At 54.1% G+C, this 25994-nt stretch overlaps 11 protein-coding genes across 12 annotated transcripts; 5 read left to right on the forward strand and 6 right to left on the reverse strand.

Annotated features, from left to right (window-relative positions):
- Positions 1-1212: 1212 nt before the first annotated feature.
- Positions 1213-4528, reverse strand: ACRALDRAFT_1083232 (uncharacterized protein; the record flags this gene model as incomplete). Of its 2 annotated transcripts, XM_071019418.1 has the most annotated exons (3): positions 1804-4528; positions 1560-1679; positions 1213-1278 (listed from the first exon to the last, which is right to left on the reverse strand). In XM_071019418.1, the coding sequence occupies exons 1-3, from the start codon at positions 4285-4287 to the stop codon at positions 1213-1215; spliced, it is 2670 nt and encodes an 889-aa protein (XP_070871526.1). In that variant the 5' UTR covers positions 4288-4528. The 2 variants fall into 2 exon arrangements, with proteins under 2 accessions (XP_070871526.1, XP_070871527.1); XM_071019419.1 differs by lacking the exons at positions 1213-1278; positions 1560-1679 and having other exon boundaries at positions 3326-4528.
- Positions 4529-4931: 403 nt separating this feature from the next.
- Positions 4932-6982, reverse strand: ACRALDRAFT_1065617 (uncharacterized protein). Its single transcript, XM_071017189.1, has 3 exons — positions 6426-6982; positions 6271-6352; positions 4932-6076 (listed from the first exon to the last, which is right to left on the reverse strand). Exons 1-3 carry the CDS (start codon positions 6785-6787, stop codon positions 5408-5410), a joined length of 1113 nt encoding a protein of 370 aa, XP_070871528.1. The 5' UTR covers positions 6788-6982; the 3' UTR covers positions 4932-5407.
- A 427-nt stretch (positions 6983-7409) lies between these two features.
- On the reverse strand, positions 7410-10118 carry ACRALDRAFT_1065619 (uncharacterized protein). The gene is made up of 3 exons (XM_071017190.1): positions 9883-10118; positions 9167-9726; positions 7410-9003 (listed from the first exon to the last, which is right to left on the reverse strand). The coding sequence occupies exons 1-3, from the start codon at positions 9895-9897 to the stop codon at positions 8199-8201; spliced, it is 1380 nt and encodes a 459-aa protein (XP_070871529.1). The 5' UTR covers positions 9898-10118; the 3' UTR covers positions 7410-8198.
- Positions 10119-12013: 1895 nt separating this feature from the next.
- On the forward strand, positions 12014-12609 carry ACRALDRAFT_212905 (uncharacterized protein; the record flags this gene model as incomplete). Its single annotated transcript, XM_071023969.1, has 4 exons — positions 12014-12022; positions 12064-12183; positions 12225-12489; positions 12536-12609. 4 exons carry the CDS (start codon positions 12014-12016, stop codon positions 12607-12609), a joined length of 468 nt encoding a protein of 155 aa, XP_070871530.1.
- A 1680-nt stretch (positions 12610-14289) lies between these two features.
- On the forward strand, positions 14290-14868 carry ACRALDRAFT_1072421 (uncharacterized protein; the record flags this gene model as incomplete). The annotated part of the gene is made up of 2 exons (XM_071017976.1): positions 14290-14382; positions 14497-14868. 2 exons carry the CDS (start codon positions 14290-14292, stop codon positions 14866-14868), a joined length of 465 nt encoding a protein of 154 aa, XP_070871531.1.
- Positions 14869-15236: 368 nt separating this feature from the next.
- On the reverse strand, positions 15237-16266 carry ACRALDRAFT_2044323 (uncharacterized protein; the record flags this gene model as incomplete). The annotated part of the gene is made up of 6 exons (XM_071021426.1): positions 15237-15736; positions 15850-15913; positions 15968-15983; positions 16049-16095; positions 16154-16168; positions 16231-16266. The coding sequence occupies 6 exons, from the start codon at positions 16264-16266 to the stop codon at positions 15237-15239; spliced, it is 678 nt and encodes a 225-aa protein (XP_070871532.1).
- A 352-nt stretch (positions 16267-16618) lies between these two features.
- ACRALDRAFT_1058403 (uncharacterized protein) lies at positions 16619-17074 on the forward strand (the record flags this gene model as incomplete). The annotated part of the gene is made up of 3 exons (XM_071015943.1): positions 16619-16669; positions 16736-16863; positions 16933-17074. 3 exons carry the CDS (start codon positions 16619-16621, stop codon positions 17072-17074), a joined length of 321 nt encoding a protein of 106 aa, XP_070871533.1.
- Positions 17075-18275: 1201 nt separating this feature from the next.
- ACRALDRAFT_2111861 (uncharacterized protein) lies at positions 18276-19976 on the forward strand (the record flags this gene model as incomplete). The annotated part of the gene is made up of 4 exons (XM_071023548.1): positions 18276-18509; positions 18607-18653; positions 18784-19513; positions 19578-19976. The coding sequence occupies 4 exons, from the start codon at positions 18276-18278 to the stop codon at positions 19974-19976; spliced, it is 1410 nt and encodes a 469-aa protein (XP_070871534.1).
- On the reverse strand, positions 19480-23068 carry ACRALDRAFT_1065627 (uncharacterized protein). Its single transcript, XM_071017191.1, has 7 exons — positions 22462-23068; positions 22343-22403; positions 21770-22285; positions 21313-21704; positions 21013-21224; positions 20430-20899; positions 19480-20295 (listed from the first exon to the last, which is right to left on the reverse strand). The coding sequence occupies exons 1-7, from the start codon at positions 22953-22955 to the stop codon at positions 20278-20280; spliced, it is 2163 nt and encodes a 720-aa protein (XP_070871535.1). The 5' UTR covers positions 22956-23068; the 3' UTR covers positions 19480-20277.
- A 203-nt stretch (positions 23069-23271) lies between these two features.
- Positions 23272-24355, forward strand: ACRALDRAFT_1083237 (uncharacterized protein). The gene is made up of 4 exons (XM_071019420.1): positions 23272-23428; positions 23535-23568; positions 23632-23932; positions 24027-24355. Exons 1-4 carry the CDS (start codon positions 23382-23384, stop codon positions 24191-24193), a joined length of 549 nt encoding a protein of 182 aa, XP_070871536.1. The 5' UTR covers positions 23272-23381; the 3' UTR covers positions 24194-24355.
- Positions 24356-24577: 222 nt separating this feature from the next.
- On the reverse strand, positions 24578-25524 carry ACRALDRAFT_212911 (uncharacterized protein; the record flags this gene model as incomplete). The annotated part of the gene is made up of 5 exons (XM_071023971.1): positions 24578-25095; positions 25134-25167; positions 25200-25243; positions 25311-25387; positions 25469-25524. The coding sequence occupies 5 exons, from the start codon at positions 25522-25524 to the stop codon at positions 24578-24580; spliced, it is 729 nt and encodes a 242-aa protein (XP_070871537.1).
- Between the last annotated feature and the right edge of the window lie 470 nt (positions 25525-25994).

Consider the following 25994-nt stretch of genomic DNA (forward strand, 5'->3'; position numbering starts at 1 on the left):
CACCTTCGTACATTGACCATCACTCAAGTCGGACGTACTTCGTACATATTTGAGCATACCAGCAACTGCGTAGGACAGCCAGGTACCCAAGTACCTTTGAAGCCACAGGTTTGTATGGCGTAAAGCCCCAGGTCATGTTGCGACAATATCACGACTGCGGTACGATGCCTATTCGTATGTATGTACGTTGTATGTACGCACTCATGTACCTTAGATACCCTATCTCTCATGAAGAGGTTCCGAGTCGTCAACGCATCGTCGTCCTCGTCATTCACTCTTCAACTTGTGTCTACACGTGTAGAAGACATTCCAGGCTGTGGTTGTTGTCGTTGTTGTCTTGGATAGAAAATGGGGCCTGACACACCCCCGTGTCTCGACCAAATGATTCATCAAAGGAATGACGAGCAGGATATCGACCGGCCGGATATCGACGGTTAGCAGACCCAAAGACTGTAAGTACGTACTCGTATTTCGCCAGGTTACCATGGTCAGAAGTCGGTGCGAATACTCGAGTTTGGTAGCACGGGACTCGCCACAATCACATTGACTCTCTTCCCCATGGACCCAAGGTCGAAGAACCAAACGGGATATCCTAAGACCGCCGGCAAAATGAGAAACCAACCACTGACCACCCCGCTCCGAACCCCGTGGGCTGGTCAGGTGAGCGGACCATCTACTCCGTAGCGCCGGCTCAGCCCACGTGAAGATGTGACGTACTGGAGGAACGAGCCCAGGCATGCTTGTGATGTCATTACGCCAAACCCGGGTTTTTAGGTAATACTTCAGGGGGCCTATTGTCAGATACCTGCCTCACATGGCTTAGTAAGATACTTCATGTTATCGTTATCTTATCTTATCGTGTACATGTACTTTCCTACCTGACGTCGTGCGACTTCGTACGCATCTGGCTCAGGGACGAGCCTCTATTCTCTTGCGTCCTTCGACTAGGTTTCTTAGGTATACCGTTCACCCGGCGACGGTTCCTTGCAGTCCTGCTCAGAATGACTTGGGCCCAAGCGTTTCTATACTTGGACCTGGCCTTACACACGCAGTGGGGTTTCTTCACACATATGTATCCTCCGTTCCTACGACAGCGCCTTCAGTTCAGTCACCGGGTAGCTTGCTTGGCGTCTTGGGCAATAAAGGGACCGAGATAGATTAGTCCGTATAATTTTGATTTCAGGGTGTTCATGTTCATAAACAGCTCCTATCTCAGTCGCGGTAGCACCCATCTGATACTCCCTTGGACTGAGCCTCGTCGCATCGTAGGTAACCCTTCTGTGCAATAATTGTCGACGGAGTATGAAAGTCAAGAAAACAGCGAGTAATCAGCAATCAGTGACTGTAAATCCATGCTCCCAAACTCCCACGCTTTTGCCTCGGAGCGGCCAGAGTGCGAAAGTAAAGTAGCACTTCATAACTCGGCCCGCCCTGGATGACAAGAAAACAGACTTCCCTCCCTGACCAACGGTACTATCTTCTTCAAGCCAGTATAGTACCAACATTGAACGTCCCGGAGGAGACTGGCGATGCTACGTCTTGACCCCCCGGGCACTGACCTCGCCCCTCTCGCCAATGTTGAGAGCGACGCGGCAGTCGGGACAGTACCACTTTGTCGTTCGCGGAGGGATGCCCGTGAGTCCCACGCATTCCAGATGGAACCATTCCATGGGACAAGCCTTTGGGAACATGTCAGCATCGTTGATCAGCAGGAGCCACAGGGAACGAAAGGGCGGGCGGAAAGAGAGCAAGAAACAAGAAATAGTATGGACATGGCAAGAAAATGGTCAACAGAACACGTACCGCGTTGTCGCAACTGATCATGGTGCCAAAGCTGACCCTGTTGCATACACAATATCTCGGTTCGTCCGGGTCAATACGGTTGCCCTCGTCGTCGACTTCCTCCATCTCCTCGACCGCCTGTCCGTTGTCCTTCTTCTGCGACCGCACCCGCCGCTTGACGCAGGGAGCCTTCTTACGACGGCCGACAGCACTACTGCCGCCCGAAGAAGTCGTGCTCACTACGCCCGGCGCCGGCCGCCTTGCCCGCCTGCTCGTCGTCTGCGCCTCGGGGGCCGGCGTGTTCCGCGCTGTACTAGAACGCCGGGGTCGGTCAGCGGCCAGGGAGGGCTGTGGCTCTTGGCTGGGAGCCTTTCCGCGGGAGGAAGGCCGGACGCGCGCGACCACTTCGTCGGATACGGGCAGCTTGCTTGGCGTGCTAGACCGCGAGGCGGCCTGCTTCCCACTCGGCGCAGCGGACGACTGAGCCTGATCTTGCTGAGCCTGGACTTGAGGGTCGGCGGACGCGCCGCGTTGGCGAGCCTCGGCTTGCTGCTTCAGCTGTAGTTGCTGCCGTTGGGACTTCTTAGCCGCGTCCCCTCGTGTTTCTCGTTTAGACGCTTCACGAACGGGCGGTAGGATCGGTGTGGTGGATTTCCTGGGAGACGCGGATGGTGGAGGGATAGGCGTCTCCGCTGGTGACTTCACGCGAACCGCGGTGCTCGTGGTGTTCGAGAGAGCCGGAGACGCGGTACGCTTCGGCGCATCTTGGCCGGGAACAGGAATAGGAACCGGGGTGGAAGACTGGGTCGTCCCCGTAGAGCCGTTGGGCGTGAGAATCGGAGGGGGGATGGGCGTCTCGGTCATCGGCTGAGAGCCGAGGCTTGCGCGTAGTTGAGGGATGGGGACTGGCGTCTCCGTCTTCGTCCGCTTCAGAGGAGGGTGACCCCCCGACGCATCAGTCGTGTCGGGCTTCTGTTCTTCACTTTCAGCAATAGAGTGGCGCTTGCGCTTGTTTCTGGCCGACGTCGACTTGGCCTGAGCGGTATTGTTGGGTTTGGCCGGCAAACCAGGAGCTGGCTGCTGTGGCGTCATGAGCTTCCTAGCCGTCTCGTTGAACCGGCGAGCCGACTCCTCGGCTTCTTCGGCAGCCTGTTTTGCAAGCGACTCCCTCTTCTGCCTCTTGGCCTCGTTCAGCTTCATGCCCCTGTTGCTCGATGGCACCCCCTCCGACGTAAGGGCGGCCGCGCTCAGGGCCCCCTCGGGGAGCTTATGAGGACCTGGCTGGGATTCTGCTACGACGGCCGCCGGTGGCGGATCAATGGCCCTACCCTCCTCTTCGGCTTTCTTCTTGGCTTCACGGTACGCTTCAACACCGCGTCCGAGATCATTGAGTTCTCTGGCAATCATGGCGTCGCTCGGCGTCCAAGTCGCGTTCTTCTTCATGCGCTTTCGAAGTCTCGCGAGCTCGAAAGGAGTCAGCTGCAACCAAGGGGCGTCCGCGCCCCCAACGACCACGTTGCCCGGGGTTGCCGGCTTGGCGGGCGGAGGATGTTCGGCCGACCCATCGGCGACCATGGCAACAGCTGCCACTGCTTTAGGGGTCGGGACCGGCTGAGAGGGTTGGGACGGTTGAGATGGCTGAGATAACTGAGAGGTCAGGGGGGGTTGGGTGGGCTGCGAAGGCTGCGAGACAGAAGGGGTCGGTTTAGGCGTCTTCGGTGGCTTGGGCGTCTTCTGTGCCCTGACGACTTTGATTCGTGGTGTGGGTGTGGCGACCACGGGTATAGGGTGACGCGTCGACTCGATCTCGTCGTAATCGGAGCTCTCCTCGCTGTCGGAAGTGTAGGGCTCGAAATTGTCGTAAGGGGCGAGGACCTCGCCAGGTACGGTGATCCTTGGCACGGTCGGGCGCCGCACTTTTTTTTTGTCAGAACCCAAAGTGACGAGCTTGGGCGTCTTGGTGACCTTTGGTGACTTGGATACCGCGACGGGGCTTTTCTGTTCTTCGGCCGTTGGGTAATTCTCGAGCATGTTCTCCAGCTTGGATAGGATGACCTTGGCTCGGTGATAGTGGCGCGTCACATTTTCGGACATGCGCACGGCCTCGGCATGTGCAAAGGTTCTTGAGTTCACTACACGACGGAGAGCCTCTGATATATCAGCCCGCAGCCGGACAGGGGAGGGGCGTTCGTCGGCAGGAAGGTTCGGGAGCTGGCCCCAGGTGCGGGTGAGGTTATGTGCGGTTTCGGAAGCATCGTAGTATGACTGATCAAGCTTTCCGATCAATGTAAGAGATCGAATTATGTCGGCAGGTAGGTACTCGGTGAAATCGAGAAAGTCGGTGACGGTAGCCTGAGCGTCGGGGTCAGGGTCGGCGGGGACCTCGAGGGGTTTGATCGAGCTGTCCACGGAGGCGGTTGGTTGTGGCATTTCATGCTCCATAGCTGCCTTGTTGCTTGGCAAAACACCTTCCTCGGCCTTGACCGAATCTCCTCTGGGAGACATGATGGGTGGATTCGCGGGCGGCGCAGGAGGAGGAGGCGACTGGCGCCCGGGTACGTAAGGCTGAGCGGTACTGATCGCAAGTTGGCGCCGAGACGAACCACGCGTGTGGAAGGTAGTTGCTTTTGCCGATCACATCTGTGGCTCCGAGGCTGTTCGGGGTAGATGGTGGAATTTAGAAGCGTATAGAGATGGCCGGCGATGAAGCGACATTAAAGGCGGCAAACTGCACATGCGTGCGAGGATCAAACTCTCGTGAAGCGTTGTTGAAGTGCTGTTCATCGGGCGAGGCGCGTCACGCTCTCACCTCCAATCAACAGGGTCTGTGCGCAGCCGTACTTCCCCACAGAGCCTCCCGTCCACTGCACGGGATATAGTAGAGCCGATTCCGTAGATTCAGCTGATTTTTATTAGTAATATTCACTATGGAGTACAGGGTGTACGTACAAATTCGTACTTCGTACAGCGCCTGAAACTGAAGACCAGACCTGCATTTCGATCCCGTCCTGTCAGTCACGCCAAGCACCATCTGTCCAATTCTAGTCGTATGGATGACATGTGTGTGTCGCCTTGGTAAATCCCTCCGCTGGGAGGGGCGAGTACAAGTATACTCAGTGATATGCGCCTCGTATAGAATCTGGCTTCATGGGAAGACGCGGACCTGTCAGTCAAGAAGTTATGACGACCGTCCGGGTCGGTGGAGGAAGACGATATCGAACTACGGCATCCGGTGATGGGGACTTCCAATGGCATATGCAGGACACTGCGTAGCTGAGCGACTACGATAGTGAACCATCGGGCCAGCGGCCACACCGTCACTCATTCCGCCCATATTTGAAAGAACCTCCGTCATTATATCGTTGTATTATTATCGCGATAACCCCTATGGACATACTTTTCACACCACTGGTCTCTAGTGACACCATAACATTCGGTCACCATCCCAGTTGACGCTGCGACTATCCCTAACGTCAATTTCCTCGCCAGAGGAGGCAAAGACCCTGATGATCGTCTCAATCTCGAAGGAGGTGAAGCAGACCTTCTCAGAAATCGCCAATTGAATCTGTCTCATCCCCTACTGCCACACCCCGGCTACCGCACGGCCGTGGAACCAAAAATCATTTCATGGCTCTTCCCCGACAAACGCCAGTGCCACGCCAGTGAGGAATGACGCGACAACCCAGGGCCCCGCATAGCTCGCTGACCCCCGCGACTCCACGCCGCCTATTGTCATGAGGCACTGAAGATACGTGCTGATCCCTGTCACGGCCATTGCCACAGACGTCCGCAGAATAATCACTTTACCCCTGGTAGTGTATCCCCAGAGGTTATATAGCACCGTCTCACCCAAAGTCGCCGTCACGGGGTCGAACTGCTCCAGCTTTCCGTCCTCTTTGCTGCGGCCCGTCGCCGTGAACGGCGTAAAGATAAAGCTCCGTGCTGCGAATCCAAATGCCAAAGCGACGGGAAGTAGCGACAAGTAGCTGGCCGTGTAAACAGGCGTCAGGTCGGGGAGGCCCTCAAAGTATACAGCAAAGCTGGTCGGCAAGTACGTTTGGAATGCCGAGAACAGTGTGATGCCGTAGATCATCGCAGACAGAAGCGTCGTGTAAGCCTGGATGGGAATGTCCGTCAAGATTTCTCGGTTGGCTACATTCTTGCCCTGTCGTGCGTGGGCGCCTGAGAGCGGGCGTAGGAGTTGGAAGGGCGCGAACGTCGATAGCATCTCAATTCCAAGGGCTGAAAGTGCGGTTGGCGTGCTGATGTTGTAGAATGTTGAGAGCAAGAACGCCTGCGACAGGTGTACCAACGGTCAGCGGGATACATGTTCTCGTTGTCCTCGCTACAAGAACGGGTTGTCTGAAAAGGATCATTGCGTGGCAAGGAGTGGTGCTGGGATGCCGCTTGGCGGCTTGCAGCTCGCGGTGCTGATAACGGAGTGGATGTTTTCGAAGAATGGGAAGGACGGAAGGAAAACAAACATACCACTGGGCCATGCGCAAGGAGATTCAGCGCAGCGACATCCAAGCTATCAAACCCGGCAAACCACGCCAGCGCAAGCTCAGTTCTGTACGCATTACTTTGTCAGCTTCCGCCCCGTGTCAGGATTCCAACTGGCCCGACCAGCATTGACAACTTACATCCTCCAGCCTGCCAGTACCCCAACTTCCCCCCATGTATTCAAGCCCTTCCCAACACTAGCAAGTTCTCCGCCGCTGAATTCGTTGAGAAGGCTATATCCCAAGCTCGAAATGCTGAAGCTCAGGATGGTGATCAGGGGAAACTGCAGGGCAGCGGGTAGCTTGGACAGGCGACCGGAATATGACGTCGCGGTCGCCTCTGGGACCACCCCAACCGCAGCTACGGCGCCATCCTCATTTGTTTCCAGGATTTCGAGGTTCGGCGCAACAGATTCCAGCGCGCGCGCCGAATCGTCGACGGGGAGGTCAGACGCGGCGTCAACCGCGGGGTCCTTCTTCGCGGATCGGCGCACAGGCGGCATCGCAATATCGTCGCGGGACTATTATGTGGGTAATAACTTAGTATAGTTCAGTGCACCCAGTCGGCGTTCTAATTGCCAAAGGGGAAAAGAAGAAGGAAGAAAAGAAAGCAAAAGAGTGTGTCCGAGTTGATGACGAAATAAAAAAGTAAGAAAAGATGCACTAGAAGGAAAAACCAACGTGATTTGGAGGATACCTTAGGTTGGTGGTGGTGACGGAAAGGATTCGTACTTCGCAAAGTACTCGTCAGTTACAGCTGAGGGGAAAGCTCAGAAGATGTGTGGGGTAATTAGTGACGTCTCCGGGGAAACAATCTTATCCAACACGTGATGTTAGCTCTGCTCCTTGTGGCTGTGCTCAAAGATCAACCACCCGCCACAAAAGCTTGCAAGCCACTCAAGGCCCAAACCAGACTCGGATCTACCACGCCCAGGTCCGTCCCGTCAAAGGTCCAATGCTCCACACTTCTTCGACGACAAATGCTAACTAATAATACTCCGGAGGAGCTGCATGAGTACATGGGTCAACGACTCTTCACCATTCTTTCCACTGGGTCACGATGAGGGGACCCTTGCCAGTTGCCGAAGAAGAATTTTTCCCTCCGTTTCTCTCTTTTGTTTTTCCCGCCCCTTCATCGAAACACCTCCGTCTTGTATTCTCTGCTGCGTTCTTTTCGTTTCTTGCTCTCTGAGAAGCGTCCCGTCCCAGTATCGAGTCGCCCGAGTTCGATTCTCCCACTTACACGTCATGCGCTCTGTGGCACGCGATCGTGGCGTCGGTTTCCACGACGGAACATGAAAGGGCTTGCACATCACTGGAGTCATCCATATGGCTAGGATGTCATGAGCATCCCATTCCGGCAATTGATGTGCCGTCGCCTCTCCATCAATCCTCATTTTGATACGTTCATCCTTGAGTCCAAGGAGTTGGTGCTCTAGCCATATGAGCGATCGTTCTACGAGCTGGGAATTCGGTGCCTCTGAGTGCTAATGGTCATGGCAACGACGATGGAAGACGACCAAAGTGATTCTCTGAAGATGATATTCGCTTGTTTGAAATAGCTTCAGATTGGTCAGGTCAGCTCGACGCACTCTCCCGTCTCTCACTTTAACCTCGTGGTGATGCTCTCGCGATCGCCGGCTGCTGTCGTCAGAGGGCGTCGGGCTCCCCACTCTTCGGTGCTGAGAGATCGGCCTCGTGCGGAGACTCGACCACCTTCTTTACACGGGGTGTTTAAATATATGGTGGTACAAATGAAACGCATAATGCCGCCCCTTTCTCCAACTTCCCATACCTCACCCACGTGCTGCTCACTCTCACTTCCTATCAGTTGCACCGCACGAGTCGGGTGTCATGAAATCCAAGAAAGAGGAGAAAAAGAATAAACAGAAAAAAAAAAGAGGGAAAACGCCGCTACTCTTCCATGCGACCAAAGACGCCATCGTCATCCTCATCGCTCCGCGACCGCGACCGCCGATCAAACTCGTCCTCGTCCATCATGCTGATGCTGTCACTCTCCTCGGTCTTGGTGTCCCTGCGGATCTCGCCCCGCGTGAAGCTTTCTGGCTGTCGCGATGGATAGCTGCTGAGGAATCCTGTGCTCGACAGCGACGCTGCCTGATCGAGATACTGTATTGGCAGAGGTGGTACTGGGGGGACGTCGGTCGACAAATTGGCCATACGCGACCCGTTGTTGCTATTGAAGCTGCAGCTCAACAGCTCCACTGCCGCAGCTAGCTCACGATCTTCTTGTCCCGTCGCATTTCGCCCCGATGACGGGGGCCGTCGGTCCTGGCTCATCTGTCGGAAGTGGGAGAAGCCCGAAGCGTTGGGCATGCTCCCCGTCAGGAGAGGGTTGTTCGAATTCCCGGGCTGGTACGACCGTCCGAATCCGCTCCCGTGGCTGAATCGCTTGGAGAACGGGCCAGGTGCGCCGGAGGTACCAAACGCGTCTAGCTGAGGGGGCGGTGTAGTGTCGGCAGAGCTATGACGCGAATCGGAGAATCCTGATGCCGCGGGAGACGCGGTTGATTCCGGCTCGCTGGGGAAATCTCTCGCAGACTCGGGCGGACTGGTGGTCTGAGCGGCGGCCGCAGCATCTTCGGTCTCCTTTCCATTCATGGCGACCAGGACCGACGCAGCCTCGAGGAGTTGGACTTGTTGGTGCTTGGAGATGAGCAACTTGGACGTCAACGACCATTCGGGCGTATGTTCCCACCTGGCCAGAAATCAGTCATTCGAAACCCATGCCAGAGCCAACGATGCTGAGGGGACGGGCAGTACGCAGATGAGGGATCCATCCCATCACGAGGCCGGATGAAGGAGTCGGAAGCCAGGAAAGGTGATGGACAAGGAGGTGGGCAAGGGAAAGGGTGACGAACAAGTGTTTGGTCAGGCAGCTGCTATGCTTGTATCCCTTGCCGCAGGTTTCGCAGCGAAGCTCGACACGATTGCTTTTCCGACGCTCCTTTACGAGAGCTTGGCCATCGCTTGCCCTTCGGGCACGAGCCTTGACCGACCTTGTATTCCCCTCGTCCGCATAGGGCTCGTCATCAATGGCATTTTCCGGCACTTCTCTTTTGTCCATGTGGAAACGGTGTGTCGGCAGGCTCGACGGAGGGGACACGAGGCCGTCTGCAGCGGCGCCACGGGCAGCATTGCTTCTGGACGTGGTAGGGCGACGGGAGCTGGCAGCTATGGACACCGCCGAGGCTCCATTGCCGCCTGCTTCCTTGAGAGCTGCCGCCACTGCCGCCACATTCGCAGTGGGGTTGCTCACGGACTTTCTGCGGGTAACACGGTGGTTGGCATTGAGGGATGTGCTTAAGATTGAGTGGGAGTTATTTCTTGAGTGGGATTGTCGAGTGGTCATGAAGCCCGAGGCGGAGCCTTGCGAGGGTGAGGATCGATGGGTCAATGGCCTCGAGGTCTGCTGCATGTCCTAAACAAAGAAAAAAAAGAAAAACAAGGGAATGTCAGCTTTCAGAGTCTTAAGGTAGTAGCGACAAGTGTCCCAATGCAGTGCAAGATGGCTCGGATCTCCTTTCGTAGGCCACGTCGGTGTTTCCTGTGGTGCCTGGAGGGGGACGAAGCGTACCTTGGATGAGGCCATTGCTGCGATCTATGGGGACCGTGTATGGCAATGAGAGTGGTTGGGGATAGCCTCGAGCACGTACAACGTACAGCCACCAAGAAGCATGCACAACGAAGTGGCTGCGATGGTGATCAAACGTTGCGTGACGAATGCTGGTGTAGGAGACGAGATATTCGGAGCTGAAGACCACAGGAATAATATTATTTTGGGAGGAGCAGTTGCAATTCAATTCCGCCGAAGGGTGGGTGTCTGTGTGCAAAGAGGGAGGGTGCGAGTCTAGCAAATGGCATTCTCACTGTGCCTTGTTGGAGGCACCAGCCGATGGTGGCATGTGGGCAAGACGAGAGACCATAGACAGATGGGCTGGGCTGGACTCTGGGAATGGCTAGGGCGATAGTGGATTTCCTGCGCGCACCTTGTTCGAACGAGAAGGTGTATGTACAACGTACAACGTAATTACTTGGTAGGATGTACTTTGTACACCTCTACCAGGGTTTAATAGGCTAGCTCGTATACAAGCCCCACTTCCCTTATATGACTGGATAATGAGAATAAGTGACCCACCCAAGTATAGGTACCTACTTTTATATAATATTGCCTAGTAAATTCATGTACCTGTACATACTCAGAAATCCGATTCCATTCCTTCAACACCATACCTAGGTAATCAATAATCAATCTGTCCTCTTAATGGCCTTAAACGTACTACGAATAAGACTTCTATATTTGCCTCCTAAACTGCTTTAATAGCTGCTCCAATAGCTGCTTTCAATTCCTCTCTGCCCTCCACCGAAGCTCCGGATATTGACGATCAATCCAGCTCTTTATAACGAACCAAATACAACATCGTGATGGCTTCAATTTTTATTCTTTGTTGACGTCAGTCTCGTGGCGACATAATGCTTTGTACCTCTCCATACAAAATTGTATGGGAAGGTACCGATCGGCAGCGTAATCCAATGAACGGTTGAGATGTGGGGCAAAGTCGCAAACTAACGTATTAAACCCTGGTAGGGGTGTAGTGTACATTGTACCTTGGCACAATCGACTGAGGGGCCGAAGCCATCAATCAGTCAGTCTCCCGCTATCTCGACCCGAGCAAAGTGCTGCGGGGATCTGATGCGGAGTACCTACTCCCTGTTAGGTTGTTGCCTCAGAACCGGGATAAGAGACCAGACCAATAGACACATGTACAGGGCCAGCGTAGTATGTATATTACACAGGGCGACTGCTGGGAGGGCGTTTTTCGGGGAGGCTTTCGCCTACGGGTACACTGGCTTGCCAGTGTCCAACGTTTGGCCTACCTGATTGTCGTTACGGTCTCCATCGGACGGAAGGCAAAGTTGCATAATAGACGAACATCCTTGCATTATCCGTAAGGCAGGTCTGATTACTTCTTTGAGTGAATAAGAGGCGGTATTTCGTAGGTAAGGACCATAGGTAGGTGATACTTGGCACAGCCCCTCCAAACAAAGCCTAGCAGCGTAGTGTAGGATGATTTAAGGGCCGGCCATGGTCGGGGAGATACCAGGTGAATAGCGGGGGATGGAGGATCGCAACTGAGGGGAACGGGCTGGAAAGGAAGGAAACATTCACTGCTACGGACATCTGATGAGGGGAGGCGTGTATGTACATACACTACCTAGGAACACAACCCAACCCTCGTATGATTGCTCTTTCTGGTTAGACTGGCAGTAATATGTACAGGGTACACGAGTGTGGGGACGTCCGCTGGCCTGGCTCTGAGTATACATACTGTGTATTGCACTGTCAAGTCGTGCTTCGCTTCGTAGATCACTACGTGGCTTATACGACCTAATGATTGTCTAAAGTCTTGAATATTTTTGGTAACCTCAATCTGTATTTGTCTAGAGAAAATTATTTCGTATTTGTACAATAGGGCAGCGGCTAGTTTTATGTGATTAGAACAAAGCGAGTCTTATTGTTGCTAGCTTGGAAGAGAGAGACATGACGTGATAATTTTGTTAAATACTGGAAAGGACCTTGCTCTTACTCTGTACAGAGCCAATATATAACATGGTGTGTTGCTGATATAGCATACCTCTGCTTTGAAGCGGAATGATCTATACAGTCGGGAGACAATGGTATTATATTATCTTGTAATCCATAGGCCATGGCCATGGTTGCCTTTACGCAGTAGGATTCAAACTGCCTCGTGTTTAGTTCTTTAGAGAGGGAGGAATCCAATCTCAATCTACTACAACCGAGGACAACCACGCGTGTCCCAACTCTTCAATACGATATGATAGATGGGAAAGACTTGGTGGTAGTGGCATTTTTTGCGTCAGAGGTAAACTTGGTAAAGAAGTACTCATAGCCATTAGGATGGTAAAAGAAGTTTGTGCTCTCTCATGGTGTACGAAGTACGTGGAGTCAGGATAAACAGGAAGACCAGCATTATAATTGAACAGTTCGACTTGTTACAACGTAAATCGCCGGAACTCCGTCGAGCCTTGAATCCCATGTCCCAGCAGCTTGTCTATCAACCATACTCGTCAATCGGAATTTCTGAAGAAAAGGTAACCAATGTGTATAGCACAACTCTGGTCGTCACCTGCTTGAATAACATTCAGCGGGAAGCTTTACCTGGTATAGGGGCTCTTTGAATACAATAGCAGTCAAACATTTTATGCAGTTTTGTGTAGGAGACGCCGATTCAAGGGGATGCACAGTGTTCATTCCCTCCCTCCAGCAGCGGAGGTCAGCTGAGCATGCATTTTTAGCTGAGAGTAACCTTCCAGCGTTTTAGAGACACACTCTAGCTGGTCACGCCCCTAACCCGGGACTCCACCTTACAGTGCGGGGTCAATATATAGTGGGTAAATGGAGCGGAACGCTTCCACCGTTTTCCATTATGACTGTCTGACCTTTGGTGTTTGTCTTTTTTTTTTTTTTTTTTTTTTTTTTTTTTTTCATTAAGCAGACGGCGAGTTCTTATGATCTGAGAGACGACTCTAAACGACACTACCCAGGTACAGATCATCCCAAGAACCGCTACTTTTACATTGGCCATACCCGGTGAGGAACCACAGCAAATGGGGAGAGGACTTTACGTGCTGCCCTCTCATTGTCCACGAATGCCACCCAATAACACCCGTAGGGACAAAAGGAACAAAGATGTGCTGATGAGCGCTAACCGAGAATCGATGGCTTCTCGATCGACACCCGACCGACCCCGTTCTTATTAAATTTCCGTCAGCGTCATCCGTCGCCGATTCGACGACCGCTAGCCGTACCTGATTGACCACAGTGACGTACGTACGTATCCTTGCTATATATTCCCTATACGTTGTATGTATCCGTACCGTCACCTGCCTTGGTACACGGGGCCTCGTATCATCGGCAGGAGAATGTCCGGGGATGGATGGGCCCCTGGGAAGAGGCCCACCTAATGATATCCATCCAGGCGGCAGGCACCTTTCCCCACATCCATCCCCGCGACCTTTGCCCATACATAGACAGAGAGCTGCCGCTTTCTCCTCTGCCGCTCAGCCACTAGATACCACGCCAATGCAACGTTTTAGCCGTCCCTGTGCATCACGGGGTGCTGTCTTTATGGAATCAAGTTGGAGCTGGGAGGTAGAATAGCCATCCAGTTCCAGGCAGCCGTCCAGTCCCAGCCGATATTTAAATAACACCATGACCATCCCGAGGGACTGATCATACTAGATTTCCCTTCCCCTCTTGAGCTCCCAGAATCCATGAAGCGAGGTAAATCAACGGCTCAAGAGGCGCTACTGTGCGGCGTATCACGAGACCAACCCGTCATCTCGCAGGAAAACGACTGCTTTCTTGCTCTGGAAAGTCCTTTCAACGTGCAAATGATTCGCCTCGATAATGTGCGAGGCGTCCCTTGCGAGGAAATCGGTGTTATAAACATTGACTGGCATTGAGCATTCAATGGGACAAGAAAAAGAAACGGACATAACTACGATGATTCTTGCGCGGCCAAGTTGTCGGTTTTTCTTTCGGGCCACGGAAGAGGGTAGGTTGTCCAGATGGGCGCAGAAATCCCGTTTCCAGCTGTCTCACAGAACGTCTTTGATCTCCCGGTTGCATCGTTGCTGAAATACTTCACTATGAAAATACATAGTACCTAGACTGGGACAAATTGCTATTACTAAACATACAAAGTACGTGATACGGATGTCGCTACTGCTGGTGATCTCCGAAGCCGGCGATAAGATAGCTGGGGAATTCAACTGTTGCTCTATATGCGACTACATGCCCCAAGACAGGACAGAGAATCAGAGGATCAGGGAATCAGAAACATTCACTCCATCTCGCCCTGGGATGATAAGGACGTCGCCGTCAAAAACGGACAGCAACTTTCTGACGTTATATAACCCTTTTTTGCATCGACCCTCGTCCCTTAACTGATTATATGCGATGCCCGAACGCTACCAAACGGTCGGCCGTGGTGGTGCTGGCAACTACATGTCCCAAGGTCAAATCGAACAGGCCCGAAGAGCATCCAGCGATGTATGATCCAACTCTCCCACGTCACTCATTCTGTCGCTTCATGAGGCTTAACCTTTGTTTGCCCTTCTGACCATTCTGGCCCTGGCTTATATCGTCTTCTTCTGTCTATCCCAGGACCTCGACGCCAAGAAAGTGACCACAAACCAGACAACCACGAGTGTGTTGTCCAACTACGCCCCCACCGGGCGCGGCGGCTCAGGCAACTTCCACGACCCGGCGACGCTCCCCGTTTCTGACCCGCAGTTGGAAGAGACAAAGACCGCACGACCGACGGGCAGGACATACGCGTACAGCGGGCGCGGTGGCGCGGGGAATTGGGGGACTGCTGCTGCCACGGCGGCGGGCCCCAACTCCACGCTGACCGCGGACAGGATAGAGGCGCTGGAGCGGAAAGTGATGCAGGATGTCGAGGCTGGGCTGGCGATGCCGCCTAGGGTGCATACACAGCAGGCGCGAGTTGTAATGGAGGACGAAAGCGATCAATAGAAAACCTATTTTGGGCCGGCCGTTAATGGCACGGCAGTTCCCTCACCGGTCAGGTGCGTTTAGCTGGGAGGCGAATATGGGTGGCTAATACATGGACGACTCTCTCATGCCTTTTTCGTTCATGTCGCAGGAAGGACTCTGGCGGTCCGTGCTAGGGTGTCCTGGGAACAGCCTTGACGAGGTTCCAGGGAGGACCCCATGGGGATCAATCTTGAAGTTCCCTTGTATTTTTGGTATACCACAACCGCTAACGCCAGAAAGTCCCTCGTGGGGATGCACATGTCATCAACCCCCTATCCATAACGCCAGACGACGAATAGACCACGGAAATATCAACACGACCGCCATATATATCATGGTCCAAGACTTCAATCGACCTCCATATCATCCTCGTCGCCATCCTCTCCAAACGACTCGCCATCATCGTCGTCGGCGAAGCGCACGCCGGCACTCTCGCGCTCTTCGATGACATCGCCGTCGACCGTGACCCGCTGCCGCACCTTCTCCTCGCCAAACAGCCTGCTCTGGACCTTCTTCTTCTTTGTGACGACGTTGATGGTCTCGGCACGGTCGGCGGCGGCAATCTCCTCCTCGGTGGCGCCCTGTTCGGCGAGCGCGCGCTTCTCGGAGCCGCGCAGGCGCGGCAGCAAGTTCTGGTTCTCGGCGACGAGGCGGCGCGCCGTGGCGAGCTCGCGCTCGCGCTTGCCGGCCATGCGCTTCTTGTAGAAGACGCGCTCGCGGCGGGAGCGGATCTCCGAGATGCGCTCCATGGCCTTGATGGTCTTCTGGACCAAGTCGCGGTCGTAGCGCACCGGCACGTTGCGGCGGGCGGCGAATTGCAGTGTCGAGTCGACCGTCATCTCCTTGCCTGTGTCGTGTTGTCGCTTTGGCTTAGCGGCGCTGGAACTCGTGGGAAAAAATGGAAGGGAAAAAGAAGAGGGGCCGGGAAAACTGCGTAGTCGGCGCAGAAATGTAACATACCCTTGGCAGTTCGGTATGCCTTGGTCCAGCCAACCTTTCTCGGGTTGCGCTTCATCTTGAAGGACTTTACTCATTTGTTTAGCTTCGCCGCCTTCTCTTAATGTTAAAGAGGTGTTACCTTGTGGCATTTGCTCCTGAATCACACCGCCAGGTTAGCCATGAGACCTAGAACTTAGACCAGACCAAGTGGACAACGTACCGGCAAAACCGAAATGACCTCCCATCATTGCGGTTGAATGTGATGCCCTATATCGTATGTCAAAACCCCCGTTTGCCCATGCTCGCGAACGATATAAACCCGTACCTTGGAGGGATATGCCTATATTGGAGGGGTTAGCGAGGGGCAAGGGTAAAGCGAGGGAATGGGTAATGACGACTCACAGGTCTACTGCAGAAATGACACACTTCGATCCTCATCTTGAAGTGCTGGGAGAGGACTCAATCGAGGGGTAGGAGGACCGGTAACGGGAGCACAAGAGAGACAAGGAGATAGAACTCGCATAGGTCTTCACTTTTGGTGAGCGGTCTGAACGGAGAAAAAAAAATCAAGCTCTGGTTGGCTATCTTATCTTATCGCAGGAATTGTGGGGAGCGAATGGGTACAAAAAATGTGAGCCGAGAAAAAGCCGGCGCGGCGCAAGGAGGACCATGAATTTCGCCATCCCATCCCCAACTGACAACTTCCGAATCCGAGCCGTCCAAACTTTTCGATTGTTTCCGCCACCAAACACCAAACGTCAAAACCCATTCAACGAAACACCCAGAAAACATGGCGTCTGCTGTTGCGTGGGGAACTGGAATTGCCGTAGCGGCCTTCTTGGTATGGGCTTGGAAACGGCGTGCCTAGACGAAAAAGACAAAAACGTGGCTAACAAATTATCGACAGGGCCGGGCAAGTCTCGTGGCATGGCGGCGATCGCGCGGCGGTGTCGGTGCGATGGGCAGGGCCTTCTACAAGGGCGGTTTCGAGCCCAAGATGAACAGGAAAGAGGCCTCGCTCGTCCTCTCACTCAAGTAAGCCACGGCCCAATTTCCCCTGGAGACGCCAGAACGTGTGTGTTAACCGGGAGGGCTGTTTTGTAGCGAGCGGGCCATCACCAAAGAGAAAGTGCGCAAGGCACATCGGACTCTCATGCTGCTGAACCATCCCGACCGAGGTGGCAGCCCCTATCTGGCAACCAAGATCAACGAGGCAAAGGAGCTGTTGGAGAAGTCAGCGTCATGACAGGGATAAACCTCCCGTCCAGGAAGAATGGGCGCTTTTCAACTGTCCCCCGAAGGGATTATGGCGGGCAGCTTTCGGGTGGCTGCCGCTTGTACTTGTAGCAACAGACTGGTTTCGAGACATAGCGATGGCGTTTTCTGATTCCGGTTTGGTTTCAATGCATTATGCATTCCGTGCTGGGATGAGTAGAAGGATGTTTGTTGAATACGATACTCGGGGCTAATGAACTCTGTCTCTTTCTCTCTCCTCATATGGCTTCAGTTTGGTATCCTTATGCTGTATGTTCTTTCAACCCCTCGTGTCTCACGCTTGCTTACTCTGTACTGCGCATATGTGGGGTTAGACTGTGGGAGAGTAATAGTAACTCATGGTAAGTCACCTTGATAAACACTCGGGAGTCAAGTTTGCTCAAGCAAGGAGGTAGGTGGAAGTTCCTGGAAAGAATGTCGTTGGATACGCACAAGCTTTAAGGAGTAGATGAGCAGATGCTGGAGATTGATCATCATCCCAAACTCTGTGGTCTTTGTACTTGGTCTGAGCCGCCGTTGAGGTGCATGTATTGATGGAACCAAGTATCACCTTCATCGCGTGTGATTCCTTAATCATCTCGTGCATTCTTGCCCGGGGTCACTCCTCCCATACCCGCCGGCATCCACCAGACGGCTATGACATGAATCTGGCTCCGCCCTGTTCAATTGTTCTTTGCTACCATGTTTGCTTGAGCCATCGTCTGCGGGAAGGTGCCGTGTTACTAGGTACTTCCTCTCTCTAATACCTACGTACCTAGGAAGGTTGAAGATGCCTACCTGCCTTGGATACGTACGAAGTAAGGGGCTGGCCGGTTGCTCCTTCTTTTCCTCACTCCCACTGATATAACTCCAACACCCAAACTCTTTACGCCATCGACTTCTGGCTTGAAAGTCTTCCCTCCCTTCCTCCAACCAGTGGAATAAGCAATAACAACCGCCGCCTGGGTGTCCTTCAATCCTTCTCGTTGCCAAGGGACTTTTGATTCGAGATGGAAGACGACGACTTCACCATGTACGACCGGTGGGAGCATATTGAAGGCGTCCTTGGGCCCTATTCCGCCGGAAACGCTGGGGTTAAAGTCGAAGTCTCGTCAGCTCCTGGCATCGATGCGGAACCCCGGCTGATCGATCTCAATTATGTTCGCGAAGAAGTTGCCAACTCGGAGATGGCTATGAAGCCCAAGAAGTCCAAGAAGTCTAGCTCCTTTTATGGTGAATATACGCCACTGCCTCCAACTTCTTGCGAGCCGGATCCTGTCAAGGCGCAGCAGCTCCTGGGAAAGACATTTCCTGAACTTCAGGGCCTGGAAGTAGGAGAGCTGTCGGAAGAGGGAATGACTTTTGTTTCCTGGGATCTTGCCCTCCAGTATCCCCAAATGTTCATTGGCAATCGAAATCGTCCCAAGGTATGTGGTTCGAGGTCGACCTCTATGAAGTGCCTCTGCAGTCAGTTTGATCTTGTTGCTGTATGGAAGCTGACATGGGCCGGCCAACCATTCCTAGGCGACTCCCCTGTTTGAAGACATCCTCCATGGTCATATCTGGGATTTGTAGGTGGCGAGACATCTTTGTTCATTCCAAACCACCAGAAGCATCTTCCCGCCTGTCCTTCTTCGCCTTCCCCCTTTTCTTCCAGGCCCTTAACTCGCAAAGCTGACTCTCACACGCCCACACCTTTAGCTTCTACATCTATAGTCCTAAGGATCTAGCGGCCCGTCCCAAACTGTTCGTTCCCACCAAGCAATTTGGTCGTTTCCTGGAGTTTGTGAACGCCACGTTGGGCATCGTTCTCACCATCCCCGAAGGCGAGCCTGGCGAGAACTTCTTGGTCCGGTTTGACACTCCTCGTCCCCGCTATCTCGGCCGTTGCACCAGCCGGTCGGACTTCCATGCCTTCCCAGACCGGGCCCCCCCTGCCAAGGACCAAGACCTATGTACCGGCCTTTCTCCCGATGCCATTGAGAGGTTGCTCGCCAAGCTCAACCCCAACGTCAGGTCATCCACACGGAGGAGGAATGCCAAGGACAAGAAGCAAAGGATCGCGGCGGAACAGCGCAGAGAGAGCCTCCACCTCGTCCAGCGGTGTTTAGGTCTTCGCCCCGCCGGAGGTCTCTCTGGTCCGGGCGATTGTTCTCCCCCTGTGGACATTCACGGAACAGCTGCTGCCACGTACACGGATGCCGTCTTTGCGTCCATTGATATCGAGGTCGCTGAGCAGTCTCACCGGACCATCCTGGAGGTCGGCATTTCTACGTTCGACTCTCGTCGCATCGTCGGCATAACCCCCGGCGACGCCGCTCGGAACTGGATGCCCTTCATCCAGAGCCACCACCTGCTTGTCTACGACTACCGCTTCATGCGCAACACGAAGTATGTCAGGGGTTGTCCTGAAAGTTTTAATTTCGGGTACGTCCACGTCTTCCCGCCGGGGTTAAATAGACATGGGAGAACTAACCGACCAAAGTAAAACGGAGATGCCCATGCTCGCTGACCTCGCCAACCGCGTCCTCGCCATCCTATCCGACTGCAATAAACCGGACCATGATGATGCAGCGCCCGATGACAAGGGACAGCAACGACCTTTGATTCTTATAGGTCATGGGATCACAGCAGACCTTGACTTCCTCGCAAACATCAACGTTGAACCGGCCAAAATCAAGGGCTTCGCCCGGTGCATCGACACTCAAGACATGCACCGGTCCTGGCATAGTTTGCCTAACAGCCGCTCCCTGGGCACCGTGCTCAACGATCTCGATCTCGCCCACTCCAACCTTCACAACGCCGGAAACGACGCCGCTTATACCCTCCAGGCCATGTTGGCTTTGGCTGTCTGCGCCCGACTCTCCGAGCTCGACGAGGAGAAGTCCACTTGATGGCCAGTCCGGGAACCGCCAGGGCCCGACCGGCCTAGGACGCGGGGATGTCTGTCGAAAGGATGCATTATACGTTCGGGTAATCGAGACTTGTCGACCGTGAGCACATGGAAGTCAAGGGCCAAGAATGCGCTCCTTTCAATGTTCGCCTAACTCCAGATGCAGACAATAGATGGCGACAAACTTCCACATTAGCCTCGGCTGTTCGCCCACATGGTTCATGAAACATGCTTTCTTTAGTCACAAGTGCACACCGTGTGTTGCAGATGCGACGTTATTTACATCGTGCAGACTTGATTAGTTATTTCGCTTTGAGAAACTGCAGGGTCCATGTTAGTTGGCAGGTCAATGTGCGCGACAGGAAACGCATAGTAAAAAGGGGGTGGGGAAAGGGGTCCGAGTCAGAAAAGCCAGACAGACACAACGACGACATGATGACGAAATGCCACATACCTCCTGCGCCTCCTCGCTCGTGACCTTTGACAGCTCTGACTGACTCTGATCGATCAGTCCAAGCCGGCTCGTCCTGACGTTCCACCACATCTCTCGCCGGTCGCCCCCGAACTCGCCCGCCAGTAGTCGCGACTTGAACCCCCGTACGAAGGTGTTGTAGATGTCGGGTTCATCCAGCTCGATGAGTTCGGCGCGCATAACGCTCATGGCTTCGATGGCGCGCGCGTACAAGGAGTCGCCGAAGCTGTCGGTCACCAGATCACGAATGACCTCGCCCATCTGCTTGCAGGCCTCCCTGACGTGGTCCAGGTCCGTGGCCGACGCGAGGGCCTGCTTGAATTCCGGGACGGCGTTATCGCGGGTCACTAGGCGCGGGCGCTTGGGCTGCGTGTTGAGGAGGGCATCGACGTCGAGGCCGGAGAGGGGCTTGACGGTTTCGCGTTTGCGTTTTGATTTCGACTTGGGAGGGACTGTTTGATTTGTTTCGACGTCGTTAGCTGGGACGGAGTCACATAATTCGGCTTGCCGGCGGGGGGGGGGGGGGGGGGGGGGGGAAGAGGCTGGACAGGATATGCGGACGTACCTTTCTTGATTTCGGCTGCTTCTATGAGGCCGTCAATCTCGCGCTTGGACTTTGCGATGAGGTCTTCTGGCGGCGCAGCGTAGCGGACGAGGGCCGGGGGGATGGGTCCGATTTTGCCGTCCGGATGGAGCGCGCGGTCACGGACGGCTTGGTTGATGCGGTGGATGACGGGGTTGAAAGAGTCGTCAATGGGAGCGTATTCCGCCGGTTGACTACGGGCGCAGGGGCAGTTAGCAGTTGTTGTGAGATGGGAAACCTGACCAAGTCTGTTGTCTTGAAAGTGAAAAGGTGGCCGCTCACCCATTTTGGTCCGTGTCAAACGTGTCCAGGTCCATCGCATCCACGTAATTACTCATGGCAAAAGAGAGCTCGTCGCTCGGCAGCAGGCGATGGGTTGTAAGGGTCTGGCCGGTGATGGTGACGACGCGGTCCAGGGGCGGGAACTGGTACGAGCGGACGTCTTCGGCGAAAGGGAGGGGGACGTCGTAGAGACATTCGAAACCCGGCTCTATGCCCGGGGCCAGGAGGACGAGCAAGGGCTCCTTGCCGTCTTTGAGAACGATGCGGGCGACGGCGTAGCTCTCGTGCTGGTGGAGGGCCTTGATGAGGGACGAGAGGGCTAGCTGGGAGCGCTCGTCGTACTTGATTGCGACGGTCATGCACGATTCGCCCATGCTCAAGAAGGGTTCGTACTAAGAAGGGCGTCAGTTGAAAGGGCGGAGAGACACTGCTTGTGCGGGTGCAGGCGAGGTGTTACCTTGTAAGCGGCGACGAAGCCCAGGATGGTGAAGCTCTTTGTGGTTTCGAGCTTGGTGATGTTCCACTCGGACTCGCTGATGTGGACTGCCGTCCTGCCGTACTCATAGCCCTTGGCCAGGGACTCAAACTCGACATCCCGCTTACCACCGGGCGCGTCGGGATCTTCGACCTTGTAGGTCCTGGCCTGTTTGACGGCGGCGAAGTTGGCGCCGCCCATCTCGTGGCCGTCCAGGGTCTGGGACTGCGTTGCTTGTCCGGCCGTGGCGACGACGGTGGTCGCAGAGAGGGGCGCAGCGGCCTTGGTCTTGAAGTAGCGTTCGACGTGGATGCTCATGGGGGACGGGTGTTTGGGGTCGTTGGGGTCTCCCAATGTCAGAGGCCCATCGTACGTTTTGTAGGGCCTGACGGGCTTGAGGCGCGGATTGTACATTTCATCGATGGCTTCGGCGATGGTGCCGAAGTGGCCGTCGTTGCATTTCGACACCAGGTCGCGGAGTATGGCTTCATTTTGTTTCTGCCGCGGCGATTAGTGGCGCATTCACAGGGTAATCACGCACGCGATGTGCCAAACCTTCTGTAAAGGCTTGTCTTCCTCCTTGAAGCCGTACTCTGGGTCGTCAAAATCCACGCCACTTGAGACCGTCATGATTAGTTTCCCTAGTTGCGACAAATGGCGTTACCGATACTCACAGTACGGTCACTTGAACCCCATCCTCATTCGCCTTCTCGACAATGTCGTCCACACCGGTATCATCGATCGGGGCGGTGCCGTCGGTGATGAGGTAAATGTGTCGCGTGTACTTGAGATGCTTGGTAAAGATGGACATCATCTGGAGAGCAATGGCAATGGCTGATAGAGCATCACCAGTCTCGGTGCTGCTCGGCTTGATGACGGTCTGTAGGTGCTTGAGCGACGACATGGACATGGACTTTATGTCTTGCAGGACGGAGATGTTTTCGTAGCCAGCGTCGTCCTGGACGACGCCGAGGTGGCGCGTCTCGTCAGTCCTCAGGCCGATGATACCAGTGGTCCAGGTCTTGCGCGATGCTGCGACGGTGGTCGTGAGCTTGTCCCATACATAGCGCATGCTGTAGTCGAGGTCGGATTCGACACGGCCATTGTGACAGTCGCCCATGGGCGCGCCGACGTCGATGATGAAGATGGTTGCCTCCTTGTCTGCCATGGCAGGATGTGGGTACAAGGGTAAGGCTTATTTATGATTGGGAGGACTTTGAGGCAATTGGGACGTTGGATTGAGAAGCACCCGGACAATTCACGCTGGATGCTTTGATCAGGTTGCCGGCGCCCGCTTGTTTTAGGCAGAGAGCTCAGAAGAGAAGAGGCAAGAGGGTTGGCGAGACGCGAAAACACGTGATACCGTGATACGTATCTATTTTGATCAGCTCATGCAAGGTACCACAAGCACGGACCACTTTTTATCGTCATTATGATCCGTGTCCAGTGAGCTTCGTCAATTCCCTCGTTCCCTCGTTGGTCCATGTCTCAAAGACTGGAACATCACGACAATACCTATTCTATTTTCTCGTCTCTTCCTTAATTATTTTTCTTATTCTGTTTCCAAAAAAGAGGCCCAAAACCACCATTCACCATGGCGAACTCGGGCGTATTCTCGTTGGCCCCGTACCACATCCTCTCGTAAGCTCACTCAGCCTTCCTCTCACAGCTCCTAATCGTCGATCAACGTACACTTAGCTCGTGTCCGTCCTCGCATGAATAGTATCTGACATCTGACTTGCTACAGGTACGGCACGTTGCTCGGAACGACCTTTTTCCACGTGAGAGAAACAGCTTCGCCCCTTTTTTCTGCTAGACGCAACAGAGCTGAGAATCGTTCGTAGAGCTTCATCAATGGCACGACCATGTTTCGGGTCCTAGAGCGGCCCTCGTTCTCGCTGGTGCAATCCCACCTCTTCCCCATCTACTTTTCCCTGCAGACGGCCCTGCCGGCTGTCCTGGCTTTGACGTATCCCGGTAGCAGCAACCCGCTCGGGGTGGCGTCGGGCATCGCGGGGCTTCTCGACGAGTCGAAGCGCTATTGCACCCTCCTCCCCATTGCCGCCACGTTCATCACTGGTGCGCTCAACTTGTTTGTCCTCCTACCCGCCACCAAGAAAGTCATGGCCGAACGTCATGCTCAGGGTAAGACTTGTTCCCTTTTCTTTTTTTCCTGTTTCCCCCCTGGAACAGAAGAGATTATACCAGATGGCACCATTAACTCTCCGGACCTCCACAGAAAAAAAGGATGGCAAGAAGAGCTATGACGCGGCGCCGCATTCCCAAGAGATGCAAAAGCTGAATAAGCGGTTTGGCAAACTACATGGTATTTCCTCGCTGCTCAATCTGACGGCCTTCTTTGCCACTGTCGCATATGGCTTTACGCTGGCGTCGCGGATCGCCTAAGTTGATATGGGGCGTTGTAATGGCTCTCCGCTCGCGCCGAGGGGTAGGACAAGAACATCATCATATCCGCCTCACGATTTTCTGTGCTGTGCAACATGTCGACCGCTCCAAGATAGGTTTCCATAGGCGCAAAATTTATCCATTCTGACGCTGATCCTAAACTCCATCGCTTCGAGGGCCAGTAACCAGGAGTTGCTTGAATCTATCCAGCTCGGTGACATTGCCAAACTCCTCCCCTTCCCCCCTTCCAAGTCCTGGGTAGGTCCTCCCAACACACCAAGAATTAAAAATAAACAAAACCAAAACAGGACCGTGTTTAGAACGCAGTGATTGCTAGCAAGTCAGGATACAACTGGCTGCGCATAATGAGATTGTCCACCTGTTTTATTTGGCGTCTTTTTTGAACGGGCGGTCCCGTCGCTTCTCAATCTCACGCAATTCGGCCGCCATGTCCTCGCTGGAAGCGAAGAGCTGACGCTTGGCCTTGTCGAGATTGGCGGCGCGCTCGTCGTGGGATCCATCAGTGCCACGGGAAGCCTGGGTATCATTGGGCGTGGGCGGATTGTGAGAGGTAGTGGGCTTGAGCTGCTTGGGAGACTCCGTTTGCATCGGCATCGACGTCTCGGCGTTGGCGGCTTCGATGCCTATGTGTGTGTGGATATGGATGCTCATATCGACTGCCTGGGAGTTGGCAGCGGACTTGATACCCTCATCACCCCTTTCAGACAACATGGTTGTTCCCAGGGGATGGCGGTGGATGCCAGGCGTCGGCTCGTACGTTGTATTGGGCACTGGTGACAGGAGTAGGTGGGGAAGGGTCAGGGACAGGTTCCGAAAGAAGAGAAAAGGATTCGCTTGAGGGGGTGGCAAGTATTTGATGGGCAAATCTGTGTGTGTGATGGCTTGGGTGCGAATGTGGTGTAAAAAGATACGTGGCGACCGTAGGCCGGAGGAAGGGTCGGTTGAGGACAAAACTCATGCCATGACATGGGGAGCGGAACAATACCTGGTGAGCAAATGGGCAAAAGAATGCTTCTAGTATGGAGGATCCTTAGGATTGGTGTGGTGGTACGGCTACGCAGTAGTTGTTGGTGTACGAAGTAAGGCCTGGTCTGACTGGCCTTGTCCCGACTCCTACGAAGTATGTAGGTCCTGTAGGCTGCGGCGAAGCTCGAGAGGTCTGGCAAAGGGAACCTGGCTGTGCAAACGTAGGGCAAGGAGGCCCCTTGCAAGATCGATTCGGCTTTCTCTGGTCACCTAGCCTCTTTACTTGACAATGATGCTGAAGATGTTACGTACGGAGTAGATGTTTTGGGCAAAGGGGGAGTCATTGTCATTAAGGGGGAGCCCCAAGAGAGGGCCAAGCGAGAACCTTAAATCCATTCAGGTGATGACGGCGTTTGACTTTGGTGGCAACCTCTATTGGACTCATTTTCTTCTCCATGGCTACCTCCAGTTGTGACGAAAAGTTGCTATAAGTACGGGTGCTCCATGCTTTGCGAGCCGGGACACATAGACGACCCGGGAAGACAGCCTGCGAAATAGTCGATTTCTTTTTTTTTTTTTTTTTTTTCTGAAATCGACAGGAAAAACGTGAGTTGAGTTGTATAGAAAGGAGAACAGAAACGAGATATCAACCTCTCAGTTTGTACTCGGTAAGTATATCTGCTTACCTGGAGTACCTTGCCTGACTAATATTGTCCCTCTACCGTATTCCTACGAAGTACGTCCCTCTCTCCCCTTCCCCTCACCCTCCCCTCACTTCTCACTCAACACTCGGCTGAATCCCAACGTACAAAGT

Source organism: Sodiomyces alcalophilus (genome assembly GCF_042370955.1).
Source record: "Sodiomyces alcalophilus JCM 7366 unplaced genomic scaffold ACRALscaffold_8, whole genome shotgun sequence".
NCBI lineage: Eukaryota > Fungi > Ascomycota > Sordariomycetes > Glomerellales > Plectosphaerellaceae > Sodiomyces > Sodiomyces alcalophilus.